This window comes from Salmo salar, chromosome 28, assembly GCF_965601325.2.
Source record: "Salmo salar chromosome 28, fSalSal1, whole genome shotgun sequence".
NCBI lineage: Eukaryota > Metazoa > Chordata > Actinopteri > Salmoniformes > Salmonidae > Salmo > Salmo salar.
Window position 1 is genome coordinate 2853425 of NC_138318.1, and position 12446 is coordinate 2865870.

The window sequence follows — 12446 nt, forward strand, 5'->3', positions numbered from 1 at the left end:
GGTTTGGCAGGGGTAGGCCGTCATTGTAAGTAACAATTTGTTCTTCATTGACTTGCCTAGTTAAATAAAGGTTAAACAAAAATAACAAAAGTCAAAATCTCCCTTTTGAGATGGTTTGTGCCAAGGTTCTAGTTCTTTCCATTGTGTAGAACTGCCCATTTAGACAGACAGAGGGGGTCCAATTATGTGGCAATGGCCCCTTGAAGCGGAGGCTGACACTAGTGGGAATTCTCTTATGGCCTCTGAGCAGCATTGTGATAGCTGAACAATTAGTCCTAACTACTGTAATGTGTTATGGTGTTTATCACCTGCGGAGTTGCATACAGTAAACCGGCACTTCAACAATGGCTGGTGTTCACAATAGGCCTCTCTAATCCATGTATGTATTCCATGTGTGTTTATCAACCAGGATTCACACCCAGCACTAACGCACCTGATGGAAATACTGTCAAAGGATTAATGATAAGTTTAATAGTTGGATCAGGTGTGTGAGTACGGAGCTGGAACAAAAAATGTTTCACCCTGTCGGTCTCCGGGGCTGGAGTTGAGGAATATAACCTAATTCCTTTCCCTGGATACTAAATCATTGTTGTGGAAAGAGAGAACAATAATATTTGTTGTGATTTGTTAATAATATAATCATATTATAGCACCATAGCCACAGGAAGTAGTTTGGGGGTGGCGATGCTGACATTTCTTTTGGTCTGCGCTACAGGTGGCTGGCTATATTGGTCTGCTAATACAGGACTAGTAAAGGCCCAGTGAACTACTTAAAATATATATTAATATTTTTTTTTTCATTCAGATTTTTCAGAGGGTGCTGCAGCAACCTCATCATTCCTACTTCCTGTGGCTATGTATAGCACACACCTATGTATAGCACACACATATAGGGTTTATCAATGTAAGTTTTCCCTGGCACTATTTTTCTTTGTTTTAATTTGTGTGATTATATCTCTATTAAGAGTCAAGGTGGACAGAATGTATACCTCATCCAAAGGATGTACCTATTGACTATGAGTAATTGGGATGAGAGAGCGATGTTGGGAGAGAGAGAGAGGGAGGAAGAGATTTTGAGTGAAAGGCGGTCCAAGTTCCGTGCCATGCTTAGAGCCCAAGGTCGGCCGGATGGTTGCAAAAGTTTACACAGCCGGGGGGCCTGGGCAGAGACAAGGGGGGGATCGGGGAGGTTGGTAGGGTGACTAGTTTGAGACACTCAAACAGGGAGGGCCAGGTACGACAGTGAAGGCCCGCTATGTGTTCTGTTGCCATGGCTCACTCGAAGAGGATATGTACCTTTTTACTCGCCGCTCAAGCTTACTGTCGAGGTAAGAGCCCTAGTCCTTCTCTTCTCTTCCTTCCTCTCCTATCCTCTCAGACTAGGTAGAGTGGAAGGTTGGGACTACAGTATATGGTACCGGCCTGCAGCTCCAACTGTTTGACTGACTCTGATTTTCAACTTTTCTTAGAATGTTTTGTGCTTTACAATTACTGTAGCTGCTGTCCAGAAAGCACACCATAGTACAACAAAACTTCTAGTAGCTGATCTGCTTCTTTTGCATGGGTCCAATTAATCCTACTAATATCTACCTTCAAATCCTCTCACTACCTCTGAAAGCTCCATATATGAAACAGGGGTGTCTGGTGATCAGTCATTGATCAGTAACGTAGCCATTCATTCAGCTAATAAAATGGCCTGTTTGCTCTGTGGAGGTTAGTATGACTCAGGGATGATAAGAAAGTCTGGATGTGCTGTGCTTGTGTTATTTTCCTAGTAGTCTGGGTAAAGTATTTGAGTGTGTGTTTCAGGGGCGTACCGCAGCTGGTACTGTATAGTGGTCCTCTATCATTTTAAAACCATTTATTATCAACAGATAGAACTCACAGGTCTTAATTACATAATCTTCCATTTTTTTAAGTTCCATCCTTGTGCCAGGGTGACGTAAAATGCTTCAATTATTATCACAGTATAATTCAGATATAGTACGGCCTGCACTCCTGAACCTTCTAATACTTCAAAGGGAGCTTAATAAGTGGGAGAAAGAGAGAGGGAGTTACATGAAAGATAGATTGAAATAAGGAGCTTGTATAATGTGTAATCCTCTTATAATACCCTATGGTCGACCGAATGTATTAGTTATTTCCTTTTTCAACAGACCTGACTAGACCGGTTTGCTGTAAGCGTTACAGTGCTGCTGAGAAGAAATGAACCACATCCTCATTCATCAAATCAAATTCAAATCAAATTTATTTTTATATAGCCCTTCGTACATCAGCTGATATTCTCAAAGTGCTGTACAGAAACCCAGCCTAAAACCCCAAACAGCAAGCAAAGCATGTGAAAGAAGCACGGTGGCTAGGAAAAACTCCCTAGGAAAAACTCCCTAGAAAGGCCAAAAACCTAGGAAGAAACCTAGAGAGGAACCAGGCTATGAGGGGTGGCCAGTCCTCTTCTGGCTGTGCAGGGTGGATATTAAAACAGAACATGGTCAAAATGTTAAAATGTTAAAATGTTCATAAATGACCAGCATGGTCAAATAATAATAATCATAGTAGTTGTCGAGGGTGCAACAAGCACGTCCGGTGAACAGGTCAGGGTTCCATAGCCGCAGGCAGAACAGTTGAAACTGGAGCAGCAGCACGGCCAGGTGGACTGGGGACAGCAAGGAGTCATCATACCAGGTAGTCCTGAGGCATGGTCCTAGGGCTCAGGTCCTCCGAGAGAAAGACAGAAAGAGAGAAAGAGAGAATTAGAGAGAGCATATTTAAATACACACAGGACACCGGATAAGACAAGAGAAATACTCCAGATGTAACAGACTGACCCTAGCCCCCCGACACATAAACTACTGCAGCATAAATACTGGAGGCTGAGACAGGAGGGATCAGAAGACACTGTGGCCCCATCCGATGATACCCCCGGACAGGGCCAAACAGGCAGGATATAACCCCACCCACTTTGCCAAAGCACAGCCCCCACACCACTAGAGGGATGTCTCCAACCACCAACTTACCGTCCTAAGACAAGGCCGAGTATAGCCCACAACGATCTCCGCCATGGCACAACCCAAGGGGGGGGGGGGGGGGGGGGGCGCCAACCCAGACAGGAAGACCACGTCAGTGACTCAACCCACTCAAGTGACGCACCCCTCCCATGGACGGCATGGAAGAACACCAGTAGGCCAGTGACTCAGCCTCTGTAAAAGGGTTAGAGGCAGAGAATCCCAGTGGAAAGAGGGGAACCGGCAAGGCAGAGACAGCAAGGGCGGTTCGTTGCTCCAGCCTTTCCGTTCACCTTCACACTCCTGGGCCAGACTATACTTAATCATAGGACCTACTGAAGAGATAAGTCTTCAGTAAAGACTTAAAGGTTGAGACTGAGTCTGCGTCTCTCACATTGGTAGGCAGACCATTCCATAAAAATGGAGCTCTATAGGAGAAAGCCCTACCTCCAGCCGTTTGCTTAGAAATTCTAGGGACAATTAGGAGGCCTGCGTCTTGTGACCGTAGCGTACGTGTAGGTATGTACGGCAGGACCAAATCGGAAAGATAGGTAGGAGCAAGCCCATGTAATGCTTTGTAGGTTAGCAGTAAAACCTTGAAATCAGCCCTTGCCTTAACAGGAAGCCAGTGTAGGGAGGCTAACACTGGAGTAATATGATCAAATTTTTTGGTTCTAGTCAGGATTCTAGCAGCCGTATTTAGCACTAACTGAAGTTTATTTAGTGCTTTATCCGGGTAGCCGGAAAGTAGAGCATTGCAGTAGTCCAGCCTAGAAGTAACAAAAGCATGGATTAATTTTTCTGCGTCATTTTTGGACAGAAAATTTCTGATTTTTGCAATGTTACGTAGATGGAAAAAAGCTGTCCTTGAAACAGTCTTGATATGTTCTTCAAAAGAGAGATCAGGGTCCAGAGTAACGCCGAGGTCCTTCACAGTTTTATTTGAGACGACTGTACAACCATCCAGATTAATTGTCAGATTCAACAGAAGATCTCTTTGTTTCTTGGGACCTAGAACAAGCATCTCTGTTTTGTCCGAGTTTAAAAGTAGAAAGTTTGCAGCCATCCACTTCTTTATGTCTGAAACACAGGCTTCTAGCGAGGGCAATTTTGGGGCTTCACCATGTTTCATTGAAATGTACAGCTGTGTGTCGTCTGCATAGCAGTGAAATTTAACATTATGTTTTCGAATGACATCCCCAAGAGGTAAAATATATAGTGAAAACAATAGTGGTCCTAAAACGGAACCTTGAGGAACACCGAAATTTACAATTGATTTGTCAGAGGACAAACCATTCACAGAGACAAACTGATATCTTTCCGACAGATAAGATCTAAACCAGGCCAGAACTTGTCCATGTAGACCAATTTGGGTTTCCAATCTCTCCAAAAGAATGTGGTGATCGATGGTATCAAAAGCGGCACTAAGATCTAGGAGCACGAGGACAGATGCAGAGCCTCGGTCTGACGTCATTAAAAGGTCATTTACCACCTTCACAAGTGCAGTCTCAGTGCTATGATGGGGTCTAAAACCAGACTGAAGCGTTTCGTATACATTGTTTGTCTTCAGGAAGGCAGTCAGTTGCTGTGCAACAGCTTTTTCTAAAATTTTGGAGAGGAATGGAAGATTCGATATAGGCCGATAGTTTTTTATAATTTCTGGATCAAGATTCGGCTTTTTCAAGAGAGGCTTTATTACTGCCACTTTTAGTGAGCTTGGTACACATCCGGTGGATAGAGAGCCGTTTATTATGTTCAACATAGGAGGGCCAAGCACAGGAAGCAGCTCTTTCAGTAGTTTAGTTGGAATAGGGTCCAGTATGCAGCTTGAGGGTTTGGAGGCCATGATTATTTTCATCATTGCGTCAAGAGATATAGTACTAAAACACTTTAGTATCTCCCTTGATCCTAGGTCCTGGCAGAGTTGTGCAGACTCAGGACAATGGAGCTTTGGAGGAATACCCAGATTTAAAGAGGAGTCTGTAATTTGCTTTCTAATGATCATGATCTTTTCCTCAAAGAAGTTCATAAATTTATTACTGCTGAAGTGAAAGCCATCCTCCATTTGCGAAGGCTGCTTTTTAGTTAGCTTTGCGACAGTATCAAAAAGAAATTTCGGATTGTTCTTATTTTCCTCAATTAAGTTGGAAAAATAGGATGATCGAGCAGCAGTAAGGGCTCTTCGATACTGCACGGTACTGTCTTTCCAAGCTAGTCGGAAGACTTCCAGTTTGGTGTGGCGCCATTTCCGTTCCAATTTTCTGGAAGCTTGCTTCAGAGCTCGTGTATTTTCTGTATACCAGGGAGCTAGTTTCTTATGACAGATGTTTTTAGTTTTTAGGGGTGCAACTGCATCTAGGGTATTGCGCAAGGTTAAATTGAGTTCCTCGGTTAGGTGGTTAACTGATTTTTGTCCTCTGACGTCCTTGGGTAGGCAGAGGCAGTCTGGAAGGGCATCAAGGAATCTTTGGGTTGTCTGAGAATTTATAGCACGACTTTTAATGCTCCTTGGTTGGGGTCTGAGCAGATTATTTGTTGCAATTGCAAACGTAATAAAATGGTGGTCCGATAGTCCAGGATTATGAGGAAAAACATTTAGATCCACAACATTTATTCCATGGGACAAAACTAGGTCCAGAGTATGACTGTGGCAGTGAGTAGGTCCAGAGACATGTTGGACAAAACCCACTGAGTCGATGATGGCTCCGAAAGCCTTTTGGAGTGGGTCTGTGGACTTTTCCATGTGAATGTTAAAGTCACCAAAAATTAGAATATTATCTGCTATGACTACAAGATCCGATAGGAATTCAGGGAACTCAGTGAGGAACACTGCATATGGCCCAGGAGGCCTATAAACAGTAGCTATAAAAAGTGAGTGAGTAGGCTGCATAGATTTCATGACTAGAAGCTCAAAAGACGAAAACGTCATTGTTGTTTTTTTTTTTGTAAATTGAAATTTGCTATCGTAAATGTTAGCAACACCTCCGCCTTTGCCGGATGCACGGGGGGTATGGTCACTAATGTAACCTGGGGGTGAGGCCTCATTTAACACAGTAAATTCATCAGGCTTAAGCCATGTTTCAGTCAGGCCAATCACATCAAGATTATTATCAGTGATTAGTTCATTGACTATAACTGCCTTGGAAGTGAGGGATCTAACATTAAGTAACCCAATTTTGAGATGTGAGGTATCACAATCTCTTTCAATAATGGCAGGAATGGAGGAGGTCTTTATACTAGTGAGATTGCTAAAGCGAACACCGCCATTTTTAATTTTGCCCAACCTAGATCGAGGCACAGACACGGTCTCAATGGGGGAAGCTGAGCTGACTACACTGACTGTGCTAGTGGCAGACTCCACTAAGCTGGCAGGCTGGCTAACAGCCTGCTGCCTGGCCTGCACCCTATTTCATTGTGGAGCTAGAGGAGTTAGAGCCCTGTCTATGTTCGTAGATAAGATGAGAGCACCCCTCCAGCTAGGATGGAGTCCGTCACTCCTCAACAGGCCAGGCTTGGTCCTGTTTGTGGGTGAGTCCCAGAAAGAGGGCCAATTATCTACAAATTCTATCTTTTGGGAGGGGCAGAAAACAGTTTTCAACCAGCGATTGAGTTGTGAGACTCTGCTGTAGAGCTCATCACTCCCCCTAACTGGGAGGGGGCCAGAGACAATTAATCGATGCCGACACATCTTTCTAGCTGATTTACACGCTGAAGCTATGTTGCGCTTGGTGACCTCTGACTGTTTCATCCTAACATCGTTGGTGCCGACGTGGATAACAATATCTCTATACTCTCTACACTCGCCAGTTTTAGCTTTAGCCAGCACCGTCTTTAGATTAGCCTTAACGTCGGTAGCCCTGCCCCCTGGTAAACAGTGTATGATCGCTGGATGATTAGTTTTAAGTCTAATACTGCGGGTAATGGAGTCGCCAATGACTAGGGTTTTCAATTTGTCAGAGCTAATGGTGGGAGCCGTCGGCGTCTCAGACCCCACAACGGGAGGAGTAGAGACCAGAGAAGTCTCGGCCTCCGACCCCGACTCGCTTAATGGGGAGAACCGGTTGAAAGTTTCTGTCGGCTGAATAAGCGACACCGGTTGAGCATTCCTACAGCGTTTCCCTCCAGAAGCCATGAGAAAGATGTCCGGCTGCGGGGACCGTGCGAGGGGGTTTATACTAACGTTACTATCTGTACTTACTGGTGGCACAGACGCTGTTTCATCCTTTCCTACACTGAAATTACCCTTGCCTAACGATCGCGTCTGAAGCTGGGCTTGCAGCACAGCTATCCTTGCCGTAAGGCGATCGTTCTCCTGTATATTATAAGTACAACGACTGCAATTAGAAGGCATCATGTTAATGTTACTTAGCTTCGGCTGTTTGAAGTCCTGACGAACCATGTCCAGATAAAACCTCCGGGGATGAATGAAAAAAGTTGAGTGAGGAAAAAAGTTGAGTGAGGGAAAAAGTAAAAATATACGGTAATGAAAAAGTAAAAAACCGTCAGGTATCAAAGTAAGATCGGCAACAAAAACGCACAGCAGCGTAAACAAGTCCCCTCACTCTTTCTCTCTTCCTCCCACTCCCTCTCTCTCTCTCCCTGTCCTCTCTTCTTCTCTACCCCCTCTCTCTTTATCCCCCTCCATCTCTTTCTTTCTCTCTCTCTCTCCACTTATCTCTCCTTCTCTTTCCCCCTACTACTTGTACCCCCTACTCTTTTTCTGTCCCTCTCTCCCCCTTCAGGGAAAAGGCTCGTCTGGTGACAGACTCAGAGCTGGACCAGGACCTCAGTGAGCTGCTGGGCCTGGGGAGCAGCGACACCCTCACCAATGGTAACCGTGCCAACGGGGAGGCCGCTAAGCGCCTGGCCAAACGTCTCTTCACCCTGGACGGCTTCAGGAAGTCCGACGTGGCCCGCCACCTCAGCAAAAAGTGAGCACCTGGCACCTAGCCAATCCCTCTCTTTACTATGCGCTGCTATACATTGTCAATGCTATATATAGTGCATATACTGCTATAATAAGCCTGGTCTGGAACTTATCTTAAACCTCTGTCTTCCTCCGCGGCCCTAAGTTTTCGTCTCCAAGGCTCAAACCGACTGTGCTGTGTGACTGATTAACATGTTTCTCTCTCTCTCTCTCTCTCTCTCTCTCTCTCTCTCACTCACTCACTCACTCACTCACTCACTCACTCACTCACTCACTCACTCACTCACCCCAGCAATGACTTCAGTTGTATGGTTGCAGAAGAGTATCTACACTTCTTTAACTTCAAGGGTCTTGCTGTGGACCAGGCTCTGAGGTGAGGGGTTCAGACTGACTGACTTGTTCAACTCGAAAAACAAACACGTTTTCCATAAATTGGTTCTTGATGACTGGATTTCTAGACATTACAAACATTGTTTTGGATAAGTTGCCTTAAAAGGGATGCTGGGCTTCATTTTGTATTCCATTGATCCATTCACTGTAGTTAGTATATGGTAATACTGCTCTCTGGTGGCAAGTTGAGTGATGGCAGCTTAATATGCCAATAGTGTTTATATCACATAAATAACACTCCTAAATAAATTAATCAAGGGCTTGGTGATTAATTAAGTAGTTGAATGAGGTGAATAAGTGCGTAATGAGGTACGTTTCCGCTGGTCTGGAACCTAAAAATTGCCACCCTGAGGATACTGGATACTTGATTGGGGTTGAGAAACAGTGTAATCCTGCTTAATGTGTGTGTATGTGTGTTCCAGAGCCTTTCTCAGACAGTTTTCCCTGATGGGGGAGACTCAGGAGAGAGAGCGGGTGCTGGCTCACTTCTCCAGGAGATACCTGCACTGTAACCCCAAACTTATACCCTCTGAGGGTAAGAGGACAGTACTGTCAAATGTCTACTATAGCTACTATAGAACTATGACAGCTCAGTCATCATGTTAATAATAGATGCAGTGGTGTAAAGTACTTAAGTAAAAATACTTGAAAGTGCTACTTAAGTCGTTTTTTGGGGTAACTGTACTTGACTATTTATCAAAAAAATATTTTACCTCACTACATTCCTGTTTTCTCCCCAATTTTGTGGTATCCAATTGGTAGTTACAGTCTTGTCTCAGCGCTGCAACTCCCGTACGGACTCAGGAGAGACGAAACTTGAGAGCTATGCGTTCTCCGAATCACAACCCAACCAAGCCACACTGCTCCTTGACACAATGCCCACTTAACCCGGAAGCCAGCTGCACCAATGTGTCAGAGGAAACACTGTACACCTGGCTACTGTGTCAGCGTGCACTGCGCCCGGCCAGCCATAGGAGTCGCTAGTGAGCGATGGGACAAGGACATCCCTGCCGGCCAAACCCTCCCCTAACCCGGACGACACTGGGCCAATTGTGCGCCGCCGTATGGGTCTCCCGATCGCGGCCGGCTGCGACAGAGCCTGTACTCGAAGCCAGAATCTCTAGTGGCACAGCTAGCACTGCGATGCAGTGCCTTAGACCACTTCACTACATTCCTAAAGAAAATAACGTACTTTTTACTCCATACATTTTCCCTGACACCCAAAAGTACTTAAGCTATATTCTGAATGCTTAGCAGGACTGGAAAATGGTCCAATTCATGCACTTATCAAGAGAACATCCCTGGTCATCCCTACTGGCTTTGGTCTGGCGGACTCACTAAATACACATGCTTCGTTTGTAAATTATGTCCAAGTGTTGGGGCGAGACCCTGGCTATCCGTAAATAAATTAAAAAAACATACAAATTGTGCCGTCTGGTTTGCTTACTATGATCAATTTGAAATGATTTATACTTTTACTTTTGATACTTAAGTATATTTTTGCAATTACATTTACTTTTGATACTTAAATATATTTGAAAACAAATACTTTTAGACTTTTACTCAAGTAGTATTTTACTGGGTTACTTTTCATTTTCTACTAAGATATCTTTACTTTTACACAAGTATGATAATTGGGTACTTTTTCCACAACTGAATAGATGGATATGTGTCTTCCTTATCCAGATGGTGTCCATACCTTGACCTGTGCCCTGATGCTGCTAAACACAGACCTGCATGGCCATGTAAGTAGAGTTCAGTCTGTGTGTGTGTGCATATGTGCGCGTGTGTGTGCGTGTGTGAGTGTTAGGTGAGTTCAGCCTAGAGTTTAGAGTCGAGACAATTTTCAGAGATCAATCCCCCCAGGCTCCACTGACTCAGTACAATGGTAGTTATGGGGGAAAAGCCACAGACTGATCGAAGGCTGATCTGGGACGAGCCTCCTGATTACAATGTGCTCCACACTCTATCATAAATCCAGTCCATATCAAACTGTAGACTGATTTCAGTATAACTCTAAATCTAGGCCATCTACAGCTGCATGGTGTGATGTGCAGCCTCTGCAAAGGATTACAGATAGTTAAGTCAGAGCCATTTATATAATATATGGATACATTTAGCTCTGGTTGAAAGGGCTAGACCTAGCTGGATAAAAAAACCACTCTCTCTATTGAGAGATGCCAGGCTGATATACAGCCTTCAGTGTATTCATCCCCCTCGACTTATTCCACATTTTGTTGTTTTACAGCCTGAATTCAATATGTATTCAATATATACTTATGTAAATTAGATATTTCTGTATTTCATTTTCAATACATTTACAAACATTTCTAAAAACATATTTCCACTTTGTCATTATGGGGTGAGAATGTTTCTGAATTCAGGCTGTAACACAAACAAATTTGGAAAAAGTGAAGAGGTATGATTACTTTCTGAATGCACTGTAGCGCTGTGCTTCATCATCATCATCATCATCATTCATCATCGTAGTCACCAATGTAGTCATCTTCTTCTTCTTCATCATCATCATCATCATCATCAATGGAGTCATCCTGATCATCATCATAGTCCCCAGCATCTTCTTCTTCCTCTTTATCATCATCAACTTGCTCTTTTCATCAATATTTCCTCTATCTGTGAAAGTCCTCAGTCTGAAGTGTCTCCACTTGCGCTGCTGAATAGCTAGATTTTTGATGGCAGGACTGAGTAGGACGCTTCAGGAGGGTGGTGACGTGTGTTTGTGAGGCAGAGGTCCTGGGTTGAGCCTCGGTATGAGCCGAATCAGGAGGAAGTGATACTCGCTAAGCAAGCGCCGTGACGTCTTTTGCACAGTCTTCCTCTTAACACTCTCAGCTCATCAGCTAGATTAAATCATTTGGATGAGGTCCCTGAATGTAATTTCTCCCCATAACATCCTTCAAAGACGAATTCTAATATAGCTGTCAGAGAGCTGCAGAAGGTCTGATGAATTATAAAAATCTGTGAATGGATTTGTGGTTCAAATATTTTTGATGACTGATGTTAGTGATACTTTTTAAGGATTATATGTATATATAGCATAGTAGTCTCAGAAATCCCAGAGCTAGGGCAAGAGTACTAGGTCAGGAAATTATGTAGGATTTTCTTGGCCAATTCAGGGAGGGTGCTCTTCAGACAGACAACTCTTCCAACAAATCACAAGTTTGGCGTAGACGGGCTTCAAAATGATCCCCTCTGAAACGTGACCGACGTCGACACGCAATGAGGACGCAGATGGCTAGGCACATTTTTTCCACAGTCAGTCAATGGTTGTAAACTTGTAACTTACTTCATGGCTCATGCAAACGACTCACCTGCAAAATATACTCATTGAATATATCCGGTAGTTAGCTCCATCTAGCTAACTACCGGAAATGTTTATAGCAGAGCTCTGGACGGATTTTGAGGCACATAACTCCGCCCTTTCGTCTCTCCCAAATTGACGTTGGCTTAAATACAGACATGTACTATATGCTGGAAAATTGGTACATTTGTGGGAGGCAACCCGTCTGTCTAGAGAGACTAATAGCATAGAGTAAGTACTGTGTGTCATGTTTTTCAGAACATTGGCAAAAGGATGCCCTGCACACAGTTCATTGGCAACCTGGAGGGTCTGAATGAGGGTCAAGACTTTTCCAAAGACCTTCTGAAGGTGAGTCACTGTAATGTGCATTGCTATAAACACACACACAAACACATACACACATATGCACACAAGCACTGATGCACATGTATGCACAAGCACATGGACACACAGACACATGAACACACAGACACACGCCACAGCGAGTGTGTTTGTGTGTCCTGCTGAGTGCTCTGTGTTGTTTTGCCATGGTATTCTGTACAGTAGCTTGGTCAGCTGGCCTCCGCGTGTCCCCTGAGTCCACCTACCACGGCTCTGCCTCGGTCACCATTTTCTGTAGCACACTTCTGCATGGCGTTGTGGGTTGGTGGAGGCTAATTGTTATGTTGTCTATAAGACATACTGTATCTCCCCTCCGGGGAATCTGCGCTCAAGATCAGACAATATTAGATTATGATATTAGGTTATTCCTGTTGTGGGCAACATAATGGGATTAGGCCCATCTGGGGGACTTAATTTAGAACCA

The 12446-nt window shown here is 44.1% G+C and overlaps 1 protein-coding gene across 2 annotated transcripts in view; it reads left to right on the forward strand.

Annotated features, from left to right (window-relative positions):
* Positions 1–12446, forward strand: part of LOC106589263 (uncharacterized) — a 116625-nt gene that overhangs the window by 55281 nt on the left and 48898 nt on the right. For both annotated transcript variants that reach the window (XM_014178990.3, XM_014178988.3), the window contains exons 6-10: positions 7745–7933; positions 8222–8302; positions 8742–8854; positions 10006–10064; positions 11900–11989. In XM_014178990.3, the coding sequence (XP_014034465.3) occupies positions 7745–7933; positions 8222–8302; positions 8742–8854; positions 10006–10064; positions 11900–11989 (532 nt within the window). The remainder of the gene's footprint in view (positions 1–7744; positions 7934–8221; positions 8303–8741; positions 8855–10005; positions 10065–11899; positions 11990–12446) is intronic.